The 17,989-nt window shown below is 41.5% G+C and overlaps 1 protein-coding gene across 3 annotated transcripts in view; it reads left to right on the top strand.

Moving 5' to 3' along the window:
* Nucleotides 1-11,371, top strand: part of KTN1 (kinectin 1) — a 91,767-nt gene extending 80,396 nt beyond the window's left edge. For 2 of the 3 annotated variants that reach the window (XM_021718236.1, XM_021718238.1), the window contains 5 exons: nucleotides 1,119-1,202; nucleotides 3,387-3,479; nucleotides 5,042-5,168; nucleotides 6,095-6,148; nucleotides 10,887-11,371. In XM_021718236.1, the coding sequence (XP_021573911.1) occupies nucleotides 1,119-1,202; nucleotides 3,387-3,479; nucleotides 5,042-5,168; nucleotides 6,095-6,120 (330 nt within the window). In that variant the 3' untranslated portion in view covers nucleotides 6,121-6,148; nucleotides 10,887-11,371. The remainder of the gene's footprint in view (nucleotides 1-1,118; nucleotides 1,203-3,386; nucleotides 3,480-5,041; nucleotides 5,169-6,094; nucleotides 6,149-10,886) is intronic. The other variant, XM_021718237.1, reaches the window with a different exon arrangement.
* Nucleotides 11,372-17,989: the final 6,618 nt, after the last annotated feature.

Below are 17,989 nucleotides of genomic sequence, written 5' to 3'. Positions count from 1 at the left end.
CCCGCTGGGGCAACTTGGCGAGACCTCATCTCTACAATAAATCAAAAATCAGCCGGGCGTGGTAGCACACGCCTGTAGTTCTAGCTACTTGGAAGGCTGAAGCAGAAGGATCGCCAGAGCCCAGCAGGTCGAGGCTGCGGTGACCGGGAGCGGCCACTGCACTCTAGTCTGGGTGACAGAGTGAGACTCTGACTCAAAAAAAGAAAGAAAAAAAGAAAAAGAGCAAAAGCTATTAATATTTGGCTATTTAAATAGAATTCTCCAGATACAATTTTCAAGTAAGAATGCCCCTCGTTAATTTTCTCTCCAATCTTAAGTAGCACTGTCTTATATTTCTTCCTTTTGGGTCTTCAGAACCATTTAGAAAGTTGTACCTGTGGGTGGGAAGCAAAAACAAATAACTTGATGAGTATAATGAGAAAGGGTTTTTTGTTTTTTGTTTTTTTTGGCAATATAGTTTATTTTCCTTTTCCATGATTAATTTAAAAAGTTGACAGAGAAGAGGCATGATATATTGGCACTACAATCTTACAGAGCTTCATAACTGTTTGGATAGGTTGGTTTGTTAGGAAGTGAATCTTAAGCTACTTCTTGTCGGTATAATTTAGGCCAGCATGATCCTGCACTGCTGTCTTGAATAAACCATTTAAATGTTGGGAGTTTCTATTTTATTGGGTTTATAGTCTTCTGTTCAATGTGTTTTAAAATATCACACAGTTGACTTTTTAACTGAACTATATACGTTTTTTTAAAAAGTCTTTAAAGACAGGTAAAGTATTTGCCTTTTAATTTGTAATAGTTTCAATGACTATTACAAATTAAAAGGCACTATATATAGTGACACTCTTAAAAGGCACTTCACTGGAATGTGATGGTTTTGTTTTTACATTTGCAGTTTTCTACTCTAAGCTCTTGTTCATTTCCATAGCTTTTCTTATGTTTAGCTTCACAGATGGGGACCTCCACTGCTTAGCTTTTCTATACATCTGGTGCAGCATATTGGCTAATCTACTGTGCATAATAACTGTTAACGATTCCATTCATCCTTCAGTCCTAGAGGTATCTGCATAATCAAAGAAGGATGCAAATTAAGTTAATTGTGGTGTTTATTTTTACAGTTGAAGACACAGTTAAATGCAACAGTCACAAAGCTTAAAACTGAACAAAGTGAAAGACAGAAGGTAGCTGGCGATTTGCATAAGGTGAGATACTGCTTGTCCTCGAGCTTAATGTCAGTAGCCTATGCTGTGCCTGGGATCTTAAGCAAGCACACGGTTCATTCTGGATGTGTTCTTTCTCATCGTTATATTAACATGTTGTACATTTAAGCCATTATAGCTTTTTTCTGGAAATAATTTTTTTGGCTTGCTTTTTTTTTTTTGAGTTGGAATCTCACTCCATCGCCCAGACTGGAGTGCAGTGGCATGCTCCTGGCCACGGGAGCCTCAATCTGCTGGGCTCCGGCGATCCTTCCACCTCAGCCTTCCAAATAGCTGGCGCTACAGGTGCGTGCTACTATGCCCGGCTAATTTTTGATTTATTGTAGAGATGAGGTCTCGCCAAGTTGCCCAGGTGGGTCTCGAACCTGTGGCCTCAGGCAGTCCACTCACCTCGGCCTTCCAAAGCACTGGGATTACGGGTTGAGCCACTGAGCCTGGCCTGCTGGCTTGCTTTTTTAACATACCTCATTATTTTGTCACATTTCTATAATTAATTGTTTGAATAAATATAGAGTAAAACTTTAATTGGGGTTATTCATTAAAATTTAGTTATATCCATTTTTTTAAAATTGAGATTTGGCTATGTATTCATTTTCAAAGTACATTTCTTTTGACTTTTTGGATAAAATTAAAAGATGTACAAATTTATGTTTCAGAAGTTTTTCCTTCACTTAATTCTTAATACAAATACATTTTTCTTTTTCTCATATATAGATGTGTAATTTTTAGGATGTAGTTCTTAATGCTTGCATTAGTTTGATGAATTATTGATAATTCTTTCAGATATTTTTAGTGGTATAATTCATCTATACTTATCAAAGCCATTGTAGCACTATGATAGTGTTTATGGGAGAGACATAGTCATTAACAAAATAAATATGTCTCTTCTTTGGAATTGCAGGAAAGGGTATACACATCTTAAATCTGGATAATTTCCAAAACCCACTAGTAGTGAGTTATACTCCTCCCAATATGGCATGACAACACTTGTTTCCCTATACCCGCAACAATATTGGCTGTTGTCAAACATTTAAATATTGGATATTCTAATAGATTTTTAAATGTGTCTTGTTTAAAAAATGACTCCTTTAAAAATTGAAAGTAATATTTTTGTTGTTTCTCTGTACGTATAGTCTATAATTGTTATGTGAAAGTGTAGGAATCTGGAAGTGCTTCATATTATTTTATTGTCGATAAAAATGTAAATTTAAGAAGTTTGTTTTAGAGTACAAATTTTGATACATAATACACTGTCCAGAGCAGTCAATTTATTTTGATACATTTTTGACCTCTGGATCAAAATACTTAGCCTAGTTTCTCAGAAAGTACTCTTAAGGATATTAAACAGGTGCTCAAAGATATATGTATGCCATGTTATTTATGATGACTAAAATGGCAATGATAGGTGACAGTTAATTGGCTCGTATCTATATGGCAGAAATATTGTACAGTACTCAATAGGATATGTACATAAATATTGGCTAAAAAAGGTTAGCAGAGTACTTTGTGAAATAGGCAAGTATGTTTATATAGCATTTTGGCCAATGTTCTTAAGCATATAATATCCACAGAGAGAACTCAAGTCTGGGGGCTGGCAAACTCACCAACTATAATATTTTAGGTTTGTGGACCATAAAAGATCTCTTTCAAATATTCTCTCTCCCCTCTTCTCTCCTCTTTCCCCACTCTCTTCCTCCTTCCCTTCTGTCTCCCTCTTCTCTTTGCATCCTCTCTCCTGTGCTTTCCTGTGCTTTCCTTCCTTCCTCTCTCTCTCCTCCCCCTTCTCTCCTCTTTGTGTTTGCTCTTCTCTTTCATATAACTCTTTTTAAAAAGCCAAAATCATTCTTAGCTTGTTAGCTGTACAAAAACAACCTGTGGACTAGATTTGGGTAACCCCTAATTTAGGGTAATACCTAAATATTAATTGTAGTTATTTTTAATTTTCTTATGCAATTTCTTTATTGCTTGAACTTTTTAAAGCAATCATCATGTGTTCTTATAATCTGGTGTGGGAAGAAGCTGTTTCCATTTTGGAGAAAAAAACTTTACATTGTATTTTGAGAGGAGCTTTAATCTTGTACAAAATGAGTAATAAAATTACTCATTTTGTATGTATTTATTTATAAATTGTATTTTTTAGTAGCTACCATATTGCTTTCCTTACAGGCCCAACAGTCTCTGGATCTTATTCAGTCAAAAATAGTAAAAGCTGCTGGAGACACTACTGTTATTGAGAATAGTGACATTTCCCCAGAAACAGTATGTATTTTTTTAAACTCCAAACCTCTGGGATGGTTACCTTGTAAGCTATGCAAAGAATAAAAAATATATGGGATCTACAAAGGGTGCCCCCCAAATGTGTACACATTCTAAGAAGGAAAAAAACGTACTAAAATTGTAATAATAAGATGAACACAAGTCATGTTTGACTTATGCAATTACAAGAGTTGCTCAGAGTAGTGAACATCAGCGTCCAGACACTTCTTCTGATGGATAACATCTCTTAACATTGCTTAAAATGTGTACCCCTGGTATTTTTAAAGGTAATTGTTTTTCAAGATATTTTGTCTCAGAAGTACAGTGTTTTCATTGTTGGTTTTCACTTTAACTTGTTGGTGAGGCTTTATGTTCTCTTTGGATTGAGAATTATTATTGCATACTGCTTCTGAGTGTAGACTCTGGAACTGGCCTGCCTGTATTTGAATCCTGGCCCTGCCACTTAGCTTTGTGACTTTGGGCAAATTCCTTAGCCACACTGTGCTTCAGTGCCCCCATCTGTAAAAGGCAATGACAGAGGTAGTGATTCTGTAGGGCTGTCACAAGGAATGACTTAATATATGGGGGGCAGGGCGGGGGGGGGCAAAAATAACCCGGAACTTATTTATAAAAATTTATGTATTTATTCTTACATGTTTAAACTCAGTCACCTTCAAAGTACTCTCTGTTGGATGCAGTATACTTAATGAGATATTTTTTCCACTGGTGAAAACAGTTTTTGATCTTGTCAGTTTTGATGCCTTTTAGTGCTTGTGCCGCTTTTTGTTTCACCTCTTCCACATGGGCAAAACATTTCTCTGTGAAGACTTTTCCATTGGGGAAAGAAAAAAAGTTGCTTGGGCAAGATCAGGTGAATAGGGAGGGTGGGGCACAGGGACCATGTTGTTTTTGGTCAAAAACTGCTGAACACTCAGTGCATGTGAGCAGGTGTGTTGTCATGGTGGAAGAACCAGTCACCTGTTTGCCACAAAAATGTTCACTGAAGTTGAACGCAACCCCTGACAACAATGCTAGCTGGTACACTAATGCTGATGGGTTCCTACAACACTCATCGAGCTGGGGAAACTTGTACTGCAAGGGGTCTGCCCTCCAAAAGCACATTCTGGGGTTTTTTGGATCCCCCTTCATAAAACATTTAAAATAATGAGTAGCACTTGCAACAGTGTCTGGCACTTAGTAGGAGCTCTCTACATGTTAACTGTTATTTGTATCATTTTGAATGTGTTCTCCTTTGCCTGGCAAGTTTTTTTTTCCTGAGAGGAAAAATGACTTTTTTTTTTTTTTTTTTTTTGATGTTTGCAGAGCCTAGACTTTTCCCCTGTGGCCAAATGACAACATTTATAATAGTTTTATTTGGTGCCAACTGGTTTGCACTACTTGTTAGCAAACAGTATTTCTCTGTAGTTTTTGCTGTCATTGATTTTCATGTCATTATGACTTTTTAGTGTTTGTATTTAAAACACCAATAAAATGTCTTCTGTTTTTGGCTGCAAGATTCTTTTCCTTGTGTGTGGAGTTTTTCGCCACTGCTGTCTTCTTTTCAGGAGTCTTCTGAGAAGGAGACGATGGCTGTGAGTCTCAATCAGACCATCACACAGTTGCAGCAGTTGCTTCAGGCAGTGAACCAGCAACTCACGAAGGAGAAGGAGCCGGAGCCCTGCCTGGTCCCAGGTGGGGAAAATGGAAGCATTGCTACCTCTTTATGGGGGTCAACATAATGTGTGTGAAATGTGGGTTTATCATAAACAGAGGAAACTCATTTCACTAAAGAAAGGATTCCTTCTCTCAGAACTTCCATTTCATAACCTTTTGCTTTCTTGGAGGCTTATTTCCATTTTGTGCATATTTTGAAGGTCTTGTAGCTTGGAGGGAAAAAAAATTAAACCTTTATTATGACCTTTTTATGAAACAGACTCTTGTGACTTGGGCTGGATTTAGTTCGTTGCCTTAATGCTTACAACTGCCTCTTTGGTTTATTCTGTTCTTAGTTCAGGGACAGTATCTGTGTCATTTTTTTTTTCTTTCCCCCTCTTGCCTTCCCTCCCTTTCTTCCTCCCACCCAGAATAAAGTGATCTTAACACTTCTACTGAGGTAAGATTGCTGAACTGAAAATCAAAATTGGAAATTGGGTTTTATGTAATTGTGCTTTTGTAGGTAATCTAAAAATTCATTCTTGAACTCCTGGAGTGAGTGTTTTACTTGATGGTAAGCAAGCCCACTGTTAGCCACATCGTATGATGAGCTTTCATTACCTACACTACCTTGAAAAGCTCAGCTTTAGCAGCATTTAAAAGTATTTCAGCAGGTTGATGCAGCTTTCATTTATTTTTGTTACCTAGGTTCTGCCTGTTTTATGAATCAGTTGAGTCTCACTGCCTAGGGCGATCACAGTATTCAGTCATGCACTGGGTGCATCAGATATTCTTCTTTTGGGGCGATTTTCTATAACATGGTCTTGATATCACTGAGTAGTCCTTTCAGAACCCATGCATAAGACTGTGGTGGCTGTCCAAGGCCTCGGGTAGATTAGGCGTCTTAGAAAAGTTGGGAGGGACTTCTGTCCTGATGTTCAGGGTAGTCTCTCTCACTTGTGTAGTGTGGTCATCCTGTGGCCTGCCTTAGCATGCTCTTCTTGAAATTGCTAATTCACGTCAGCTACCTCTAAGAAAACTTTCTAGTTAATAAATCCAGCTTATTCTTTTAACATTAGTGGCAAAATAACTATGCCTTGTGTCAATCTTCTCTCCTTGCTAAGCTGACCTCTCTAGCTTCCCAATGTTAAACTTCTACCATATTGTCCCCACTCCCAAAATCAGGACATAACCTTGCTTCCTGCTTCCTGGGGAAACACTCTCTCACTCCTTCCTGTGACTTCAGCTTTACTGTCCCCGCACACTCCTGTTTAGTCTTGGAAACATGCCCAATTTTTTTTTTTAGCTGAACTATTGCTTGTGCTGCCTTCAGGTTACCACCCTAATTTTTTACTTCATTATTGAATAGAGATTATTAAAATAAGAAACTATTCTCACACTGTCTACTTCTTTACTTGCTGCTGATTCCTCTATTCACTCTAGAATGACTTCCTCTTCCTGCCATTCCAGTGAAATCGTTTTTCTGAAAATTATTAATGATTTCATAATCACTAGATCTGTAGCCCTAGCTACTCAGGATGTTGAGGAAGGCTTGAACCCAGGAGTTTGAGACTGCAGTGAGCTGTGATCATGCCACTGCGCTCCAGTCTAAGTGACAGTGCGACCCTAACTCTTTTGTATATCTCAGTGGGGTCCTTCTTTTGTATATAAGGAGACACTGAAAATAGTTATTAAGTATGCTAAAAATGCTGAAGTTAGTTAGCAGGTTACCTATTACTCCTTATTTTTAGACCTTGTCAATATTCTCTCTATAGCATCTCAAGGATTTTTTTTTTTTTTGAGTTGGGGCCCCACTGTCACTTAGACTGGAGTGCAGTGGCATGATCACAGCTGACTGCAGTCTCAGACTCCTGGGTTCAAACCTACCTCAACCTCGTGAGTAGCTGGGACTGCGGGCACGTGCCACTATGCCTGACTAATTTTTTTTTTGGAGGGGGGGCGGGTAGAGACGAAGTCTTGCTATGTTGCCCTGGTCTTGAACTCCTGGGCTCAAGCAATTCTTTTATCCCAAAGTGCTGGGCTTACAGACATGAGTCACTGTACCCAGCCAGATGTTCTTTAGTATTTTCCTTTTCTTCCTAAATATATGGTCTACTCATTTTAAGTCTTTTTTTTGAGTTGGAGTTTTACTCTGTGGTTCAGGCTGGAGTGCAGTTACATGCTCACGGCCACCGCAGCCTCCACCTGCTGAACTCTGGCGATACTTCTGCCTCAGCCTTCCAAGTAGCTGGAACTACAGGCGTGTGCCACCATGCCCAGCTAATTTTTATTTATTTATTTATTGTAGAGACAAAGTCTCACAGGCTGGTCTCGAACCCGTGGGGTCAGGCAGTACTCTCGCTTTGGCCTCCCAAAGTGCTGGAATTAGAGTCTTGAGCCACCGCACCCGGCTTTAAGTCTTATGAGCCATTTTTGCCTTGCCTGTTTTCACATGTGTTTTAGTCGTATTACAGTTGAGACTTACACTAGCTGTTGGTAATAACACTTTTTCTTCTTGATGTATAAAGTTGTGGTAATTTGTTAAAATACATATGCGTATCCTGACATCATAATGTTAGTGGGCAGCTCCCCTATGTGATAACAGGACATTCTTCTTTTCTCCTGATGAACCTAAGTCCAAATCGGGGCAGTGAAAGGGTATTGGCAGCATCATATCGTGAAGGAGCAGACAGGTGGCATGAAACAGATGTTCCCCGGCACTTGCCAACATGGTCCTCCTTGGCCTCCGCCGGTATTGACATTGGTGATGCCTTTTGTGTGTGGAGCCCTTGGCTCCGCGTGCTCCTTCCACTGTTTATAACTGTTTCTGCTACCCTCAGGTGTTCATCCTTAGCCATCCTTTTTGCTCAGTATAGTCTCCCTGTCATGTACTTTATTAAACCTACCACCAGATGATTAAATTGAATCATTGAATCACATTCCTGAATTGTTAGAACATAGGTATAAGTTAGTATATATATTTGATGTCAAGAACCTTCTTTTTTAGTATACATTACAAGTTTATATCAACTGTTTAAGATAATGCTGAACATATTCAATAAGAGGAAACCTATTTTTAAAAACAAATAAGAGAGAGATGATATACGATGATTTAGTTTTTCTAAATCCTGACACATAGTACTTAGCATTTCTGGGAGCTATGTGTATTTAGCTCTTTTTTTTTGAGATGGAGTCTCACTCTGTCGCCCAGACTGGAGTGCAGTGGCATGCTTCTGGCCACCACAGCCTCAACCTGTTGAGCTCTGGTGATCCTTCCACCTCAGCCTTCCAAGTAGTTGGAACTATAGGCACGCACTACCACACCCAACTAATTTTTTATTTATTGTAGAGATGAGGTCTCACCAAGTTGCTCGGGTGGGTCTCGAACCCGCGGGCTCAGGCAATCCACTCGCCTTGGTCTCCCAAAATGCTAGGATTACAGGCTGAGCCACTGAGCCCAGCCTGTATTTAGCTCTTATCTGTAATTTATGAAAACCTTAACTGTTCCTTTTGGAAATCTTGTTTTCCAGTTCCTATTTTACTCCCCTCCCCTCCCCTCCAATTAAAAAAAAGGCTGCCATCCACGTCTTTCTTTTTGTGGGACTAGGGGACTGATTAGGATGGCTTTTAGATGGATCGGCAATATTGGCATTTTAGGGTATACTTCCTTTGTCCCCAAGTATCTGCTTTTCCTTATATTTCACATTAGCCTGGTTTCTAAGTGTTCTAAGTATATTTCTGACCATGTCAGAACACTTTTATTATGCCATGTTCCCTTACCTTGGAACCAGTCTGCAGAATCCAGTGGAGGGAGGATGAAAATTGTAATAGCCGATACTTGTATGTATAAGCGTAAGCACAGGCATGCTGCTCGCATGGGGCAGCTCATTTAGTCTTTACAGCAGTCCTGGGCGTTAGGTAGGCAGTGCTTTCGTTGTTATTATCATTCCTGTTTTACAGCAGACCCGAAGAGATACTATAACTTACCCAAGGCCACATAGCTAATAACTGGGATTTAGATTGAGGTCGTCTGTCTGGGGTTGCCCTTCGTCAGTGCTCTTCTCCCTAATCCAGGCACTCTGTGCCCTACTCCTCTTGTCACTGCTTTCTTTCCTCTTCATTCTTTCAAGTCCCTTGTTGCCAGCATCTGACAAATAGGTTTCTTCAGTCAGCTCTGACTTTCTTCTAAAGTTGATACTTGGTTTGCCAGTAGTGAATGGGGGAGGCTTACAGTCATCTCTAGAGAAAATTGCGGTGAAGCTCCACGTTTGTGTTGTGTGTGTGCTCTCTTCTCCCTCTTGTGATGCTGGATAAGTACAAAGTCAGCGTTCCAGATAAAAGCTGTCTTGTGTTTCTCCTCATGACACTTGGCTATTACATGAATTGAGTTTTAATTTTCTGGTTTGGGAAAAGTAGCTAAAAACCTATTTTGGGACAACTGGGAAAACCTGAACATAGGCTTCACATGGGTTATTACAGGACTACAGTTTTATCTCTTTTGGCTGTAATGATGGTGCTCTAGATTAACACAATGTCATGAAATTTACTTTCAGGAGGAGGCTTAACATCCACTTCAGAGTTCAGTGTGCCAGTGGGCTCTGTGGACCTTCTGATCAAATGTTAATCTTGTTTTAATCCAGGAAGACAGTGGCTGGCAGTGATTTTGCTTTTTCACTTTCTGGTTGCTTCTTTTTCTCTCAACTTTCTTTCTTTTTTTTTTTTTTGAGTTGAAGTCTCACTCCGTCGCCCAGGCTGTAGTGCAGTGACATACTCATGGCCACCCCAGCATCGACCTGCTGGGCTCCGGTGATCCTTCGGCCTCAGTCTTCCAAGTAGCCGGATCTGCAGGCGTGCGCTACCACACCCGGCTAATTTTTTTTCTCTTAATTGTAGAGATGAGGTCTTGCCAAGTTGCCCGGGCTGTTCTCAAACCCGCAGGCTCAGGCAATCCATTCGCCTTGGCCTCCCAAAGTGCTGGGATCACAGGCTGAGCCACCAAGCCCAGCCTCAACTCTTTATTGTAGAAAATTTTGCAAACGAGGTTGAGAGAAAAGCACGCTACCCATGAGCTCTCCACCCACTCCACTTCCTCCTGTATGTCTGTGCATGTTTTGTGGACGTTAAGCCTCCTCCTGAAAGTACATTTCATGACATCGTATTAATCTAGAGCACCATCATTACAGTCAAAAGAGACAAAACCGTAGTCCTGTAATAACCCATGTGAAGCCTATGTTCAGGTTTTCCCAGTTGTGCCCAAAATAGGTTTTTAGCTACTTTTCCCAAACCAGGATCCAAATCAAAATTTACCTTTTGCATTTTGTGAAGTTCTTTGATCTCTCAGTGTGTTTTGAAGTTGACTTTCCTTAGTCGCCTTGCCTGACTTGGAAGGCTTCACGTGGCCTGGAAGGTCTGTGGTGACTTACGAAGCACACTTGCATGTGTCTGTCCTCAGTGTCACTCAGCTCAGCTGAACCTTCTTCTGGGGAGCACTAAGAAAAATGATTTCTATGTTGGTCTCTTAATGTTTTCTCAAAAGATTGGGCTCTCAATTTAAAATAACTACCAAAAAGCCTGTTCTTTTCGAATCTTGAGACCTTTTCTCTTTTGATTACCATTAGTGTGAATTGCTTTGAGCCCATTGAAAGGACCATGCTAGATGAAAGGGAATGCACACTTTGGGTGTTTGGTGGATGTCTTCTGATTGCCTTTTGTTGCTCTGTTTTAAAATGAGTCTTTTTTCTTTCTGATCTTTTACAGAGTGAAGTAATTGGGAAACTGTTCATTCGAGGATAAAAAAGGCATTGTATTATATTTTGCCAAATTAAAGCCTTATTTATGTTTTCACCCTTTCTACTTTGTCAGAAACACTGAACAGAGTTTTGTCTTTTCTAATCCTTGTTAGACTACTGATTTAAAGAGAGAAAAGTTTAAAAAAAAAAAAGCCAACTCTGTAGACACCTTCAGAGTTTAGTTTTATAATAAAACTGTTTGAATAATTAGACCTTTACATTCCTGAAGATAAAATATACATGTAATCTTTTATTTTGCTCAATAAAATTGTTCAGAAGATCAAAGTGGTAAAGACAATGTAAAATTTAACATTTTAATACCGATGTTGTACACTGTTTTACTTAACATTTTGGGAGTAACTGTCTCTGACTTCAACTCAAGAAGACACTTTTTGTTGCTAATGGAATTGGTTTTTGTAATGGCATCAGCAAATAAAAGGATGCTTATTCAAACTTGTTCTGATTTTTATTGAGCTTTAACATTTCGTTAGCATTGCAGATCAACATACTTTAGAACTTAGTTATTAATTGCAGCCATTGAACAAGGTGTGAGGTAGGTTGTGTTGTTTGTGAAGCCTTTCTCTCTAGAGTGCTGAGTCCTCTCTGTTCTGTGCAGTGTAAACTGTGCCCTGGAGTGCTGGGGCTTCAGGCTGCCACCCACACTTCAGGTAGGGGAGCTCTACTTTATTTTTTCCTTTTGGAAAGAGGAAGAGGTACCTATAGAAACCCAAAATAAACTTAGTTTAGCGTATCTTTTTGCCTTAGCATAGCCATTTTTGCTTAGACTTTACCCCTGATGTGCTTTGAATCGAGTACAGGTTAGACTTAGATTAATTTCCAATAGGCAGGTTATGGGAAGCCTTCAGACATTATACTGCAAGCCAAGCTGGCAGCCTACCCCACCCCCTCAGCAAATCGCCATCTGATGCAAGACCAGGACAGCCCAACCTTTCAAGTCATGGTTTAGCATAATAATCTCTAGGAAACTTTCAAGTTCCTTGTCAAGGTAGAAGATCAAAGGTCACCCCTTGGCTGGCATAGAAATGACAATAGACCAGCTTTTGGTCAAGCAGTTTGTGGATTGCAAATGTCTGACAAGTCTCTTGCAGGAAACCCCCCTCCCCTTGTCTCCTCCCATCTAGCCTACAACCATGGCAGCAGTCATGTGACTTATCCACCCATCTGCCTGCTGTCCTTACATGCCCTTTGTATGACATGGAGTAGACCACCACCCATCACCTTGATGACCTTCCCTCACTTAAGGGAGATTGTTCAAAGGACTCAACCATGAGCAGCTATTTTGCCATTGCCTTGCCAAGCTGTGGTGTGGCCATGTACTCTTTGAGCTGTGACCAGGCCATGTTTTCTTAAGCTTTGCCCCCCTTACCTACCTTGGGAGATGAATCTCCTCTCTGTCTCTCTAATTTACTTTCAAAATAAATGATATTTTCTAATCTAACTTTTGTGCAATTTTTTGCATCTTTCATGCAGCATCAGATGCACACCAGGCAGACTCCACACCCCCAGCGGGCCTTACCTAACATCCTGGAGAGCCCACCAGGAGTGTGGCCTTTACTAGTATTTTTTAAAGTAATAATATCCCAGGCCCTGGTGACTCACACCTGCAAGCACGTTAGAAGGCCAAGGTGGATCCGGGCTCGGTGGCTCAGCCTGTAATCCTGTGCTTTGGGAGGCTGAGGTGAGTGGATTGCCTGAGCCTGCGGGTTCGAGACCCACCCGGGCAACTTGGCGAGACCTCATCGCTACAATAAATAAAAAAATCAGCTGGGCGTGGTAGCACATGCCTGTAATTCCGGCTACTGGGAAGGCTGAGGTGGAAGGCTCGCCGGAGCCCAGCAGGTCGAGGCTGCAGTGGCCGGGAGCGGCCACTGCACTCCAGTCTGGTCGACAGAGTGAGACTCCCACTCAAAAAAAAAAAAAGGAAGGCCAAAGTGGGAGGATTGCTTGAGCCCAGGAGTTTGAGACTAGCCTGGGCAACATAACAAGACCTTTTTTTGTCTCTACAAAAAAATAAAATGAGCCAGGCATGGTGACGTGCACCTGCAGGGGCATCACGTCCCAGTAACTTGGGCAGCTAAGGCAGAAGGACCACCTGAGCTGACAAGGTTGAGGCTGCAGAGAGCCATGTTCATACCACTGCATCCCAGCCTGGATGGGAGTAAGCCCGACTCAAACATAAATTATAAGGTTTTACTTTTCTTTTTCAGATACTATATTACAGGTCATGTGTGTTTTTTGTTGTTGAGAGTTTTTTAAAGTAATTGAATGGAAACAGATCTCTTAAGATGCTGAGTAACTATTGACAAATAACTTGCACTTTTGAATATTAAAGTACTCATTAGATGATACTGTGGTTTTGCTGTTTCTTCGACACAGCAGTCATGATTCTACCGTGGGGTCTTTGCATTTTGTCTCTGCCTAGAGTTCTCTCAGATACCAGCTTTGGTGTGCTCCTTCACCGTGATGAAGTCAGCTTACATGTCACCCCTCAAATGAGCTCTTTCCTGACTACCCAGTGACCCCCTGCCCTCTCTATTCTGCTTTATTTTTGTCTGAAATACTTGATTGCCCCCAGACCCCACCAGGATGTAAGCTCCGCGAGGGCAGGACCTGTCTCCTGGTTCTCTGCTGTATCTCTAGCCCTGAGAAAGAGCCTGGCACTTCACGGTGCTCAAGTATTTGAATTACTAAATGGGTTAAACTCCCATTTAGAGACTGAAGATTATCTAAAGCAGTGCCTCCTGCCTCTTCATCTCACAGCATGTCACTTACTGTCTCCTGGGGCATGTGGTTGCTCGAGCATGCCAGTGATGGCTGGCGCTGGCGTACTCAGAGTAACTCAGGCCTTACTTGACTGCTTTCAGCAAATCATAGGGAAGCCGCGCTGAAGGCTAGGTTTGCTGCCCGCAGTCTGTTTCTGCCATCTGAAATGGCCTGCCTTCCAAGCTACAACCTCTTCGTGCTTCTCTCCTTTCTATCCATTTGTGTCTTGTCCCCAGTGTCCCAACCACACGTTCATTTTTTGCCCCGGAAGTGGCAGGAGATGCACAACATTGCCTGGTCCAATTTGGGACCGCTGAAATTGCTAATGGTTCTGGCATGAAATTACTGAAGGTTGTGTCCCTGGTACTTGCATGAATCTGTCCTCCTTTCTCTCTCCAGAACCATGCAGGAGGAGCTTGTTACACCCCACTCAGTGGTTGTTCAGCTATGCCGAGATAACTCCGTTCTCTTCACTCATTCCCCCGATGTTAAATGTTTGTCATTCCTTGGTGGCGATGAACACGGACATGTCAAACTAGCTTCCTTGCCTCCTCAATCCCCAGCCGTCCACCTTTTCCTGGTGCAGAGGGGAGTATCCAAAGAGTATCTGGTGTCGTCAGGCTCCAGGGGCTCCTCTTGCCATTCTCACAGCCACTTGGGGGCAGGAAGTCCTAAGAGAATCACTGAGACTGGGAGAGCTTACAGGAAGGGGAGAGAGAATAAAGGTAGTTAGCAGTATTTTAACCACAACTTATACCCAGTAAAAAAACTGTCAAAGTCACCTAAGAATGTCTTCTCTGATGGGATAACAGTGACTAATGCTTGTGGCCTGTGGGTCTTCAATATGTATAATGAAATGTGTCAACATTCAGAAGATCTGTGTAACTTAGTGAACTCTTTTTTCCACATGATCAGTGTACAGTGTTACAAGTCATGCGTGGGTAAAAGATCCCTTAAAGAGCAAGATAAACCAGTGGATTTTCAATATAACAGTATGCAAAAAGTTCACTGATATGGTTTCAGACTCCATATTGTGAGGAATCTTTAAGAAACTACCACTTGGCCAGGTGCGGTGGCTCAACCTGTAATCCCCTGTAATCCCAGCTTTGGGAGGCCGAGGTGAGAGGATTGCCTGAGACTGGGGGTTTGAGACCAGCCTAGACAACTTGGTGAGACCTCATCTCTACAATAAATCACAAAATACGCCAGACATGGTAGCATGTGCCTGTAGTTCCAGCTACTCTGGAAGGTTAAGGCAGAAGGATCGCCTAAGCCCAGGAAGTCAAGGATGTGGTGGCCATGAGTCTCCAGGCTGGGTGACAGAATGAGGGTCCAACTCAAAAAAAAAGGGAAACTATCACTTGGTTGAGTTTGATTGTGGCTCAGCCTATAATCCCAGCACTTTGGGAGGCTGAGGTGAGTGGATTTTCTGAGCCTGCAGGTTCGAGACCAGCCCAGGCAACTTGGTGAGACCTCATCTCTACAATAAATAAATAAATAACATTAACTGGGTGTGGTAGTGTGCACTTATAGTTCCAACTACTTGGAAGGCTGAGGCAGAAGGATTGCCGGAGCCCAGCAGGTTGAGGCTGTGGTGGCCAAGAGGCATGCCACCGCCCTCCAGCCTGGGTGACAGAGTGAGACTCCAACTCAAAAAAAAAAAAAAGTGCCTGGCATATAGCAGACGCTCAATATTTAGTGAATGGAAGAGTCAATGGATGTGACAAATGTCACTGAGCCTGACTCCCACACTCATGGCAGACATTGCTAATCAATTGTGATAGTTTTTCATACTGAAAGTAGTTGCATTGCAGTATCAGAATTCTCAGCATAATGCTCCAGACAGGCACAGTCAATCTATTAGCAATCACATGTGAAATGATATCTATTTGCCATACTGGAATGAGTTCTTGGGTTTTTCCACATTTGACTTTTCTAGCAAGGGAAATACTGAAAGGTAGACTAATTGTCACTCAGAGAAAATAAACGTGACTGAATATTTTGGTCTTATCTGCATAAGAATCTGGATTTATATCACACTGGATTTGTATCACACTGACTAGGGCAGACATTCCATTTGTTCAGTGAAGACTCAAAAAAAGGCTCCAACTCAAAAAAAGGGAAACTATCACTTGTGAAAGGGTTTAGTCTTTTTGCCTCAGCATAACCATTAGAAAGCATTCAGACATTCTACTGCAAAACAAGCAGCAGCTTATACCATCCCCTTGGCAAATCTCCTTCAGATGCAAGACCAAGACAACCCAACCATTCATAATTTACCATAATAATCTCTAGTAAACTTTTAGGTTCCTTGTCAAGACTGAAGATCAAACATCACCCTTTGGCTGGCCAAGATCATAAAAGTAATAATATGACCGCCCCACCTTTGGTCAAAGAATTTTTGAGATGCAAATATCTGAGTTTTTAAATTGCAAATATCTTAACAAGTCTCTTGCAGGAAACCCCCCCCCAGGGTTAACCCTAATCAACCCTTTGTGACCTATGTGACTCGAATAAACATGGCAGCAATCATGTGACTAACCCACCCATCTGCCTGCTGTCCATCACCTGACATCAATACCTGCGCTTGTCTACCCCTTTGTGATGACGTGGAAGCAGACCACCACCCAATCACCTTAATGATCTTTCCTCATCTAGGGGAATGGTTAAAAGGACTCAACCACAAGCAACCAGGGGCCGTTCGTTGCCTTGCTAGACTCTGGTGTGGCCATGTGCTCTTTGAGCTATGGCTGTCACCAGGCTTCCTGACTTTGTTCCCCCCCTCCTTGGGGAGGTGAATCTTTTTCCCCTTCTTTCTCTCTCTCTAATTTACTTTTAAATAAACTTTTCTTTCTTAATCTTTTTGTGTGTTGCAATTCTTTGCATTTACTCGGATCTCTGGGTTGCTGGTGCCGTGCCTCCTCCCCCCTCTCCATCTATCCATCCCCCCCACCCTGTTCGTACCCTAACAACTTGGTTGAGTTCGACTGTGGCATTAAAGAATATCCATGGCCAGGCTCAGTGGCTCAGCCTGTAATCCCAGGAGGCTGAGGCGAGTGAATTGCCTGATCTCGCAGGTCGAGGCTGTGGTGGCCGGGAGTATGCCACTGCACTCCAGTCTGGGCAATGGAGTGAGACTCCAACTCCAAAAAAAAAAAAAAAAGGAGTCTAAAGGAGTTCAATGGCTCAACATTTGGAAGCCACCGGTATGATGTGATTTTTTTTCCCCCAGCAACTTTCCTATAAAGTTTAGTTCACTTATTGCCAATTCTTATTTATTTATTTATAAAATTTTTTTATTTTCAAATTGTGGGGTACAATTATACAAACATTCATTGTGCAGGTACCCCTGTTGATGAGGTGTGCTCCACCCACCCCCAGTCAGATTTCAACTACTTTCATCCCCCCCCCTTATTTTCTAATAATTCACTTCAGGCTACACATTTTGCTCTGCACTTCTTTGTCTGCATCTCAGATTTTGGTTGTATTTCAGTTCCTACTTTTCAAAAAATGAATATTTCAGATACAGTGAAAAGTACAGAAAATAAGAGAAAAGAACCAGTAGGTTCTTTAGGTACAGTTAAAGCATCCTGTATGTTCCCCCACCCCATCTCCTTTCCCTGCCTTTCCAGAGGTAGCCACTGCCCTGAAGTTGAGGCTTACTTTGTGGCAGAGAGGGGCTAAAAACAATTAAAGTTATTCCTTTTACAGATCAGCCTGCAAGCTCCAAAACCTGCCAGACATGGGGCTTGAGAAAACCAAATAGTCAAAGGTCACTTTCCTGGAAATGCAAGATAGTAATCCATTCACAATCTTACCCCTACATCCTCTCTTTGTGAAGTTACCGGTTTATAACCCCTGTTTGTCATTTATACCCTGGAGACAATTTGTTCTTTGAAACTCTGGTTTTGCTAAATACCACCTTGCAAATACCAAAGAAAAGTGTATAACCATACAACCCAACCCCCTCCCTTACCTACACTAACAGATAAAACCTCTCTTCTCTTTTTCTGGGTTGTTCAGCCTTGGAGCATCAGTCCTCTGAGTCACGCTGGCGCTAATAAACTGCTACTTCCTAAGATAGCCTTGGTGTTATGGTCTCTCTTGTTTTCCTGCAACAACTTAATTTCATGTATTGTCAACACCTATGTAGGTATCAAAAACAATAATACTATTTTGCATGTTTTCAAGCTTTATGTAAATCCTTCAGTCATTTGCTTTATTTGTTCAATATTAGCTTTGACATTTATGTATGCGTCTTTTTTTTTTTTTGAGTTGGAGTCTCAC

Source organism: Carlito syrichta, unplaced genomic scaffold (assembly GCF_000164805.1).
Source record: "Carlito syrichta isolate Samal-C Ts95f unplaced genomic scaffold, Tarsius_syrichta-2.0.1 Scaffold311979, whole genome shotgun sequence".
Lineage (NCBI taxonomy): Eukaryota > Metazoa > Chordata > Mammalia > Primates > Tarsiidae > Carlito > Carlito syrichta.
Note: the sequence above shows the minus strand (reverse complement) of the source record. Positions and strands in the feature narration are given on the sequence as shown.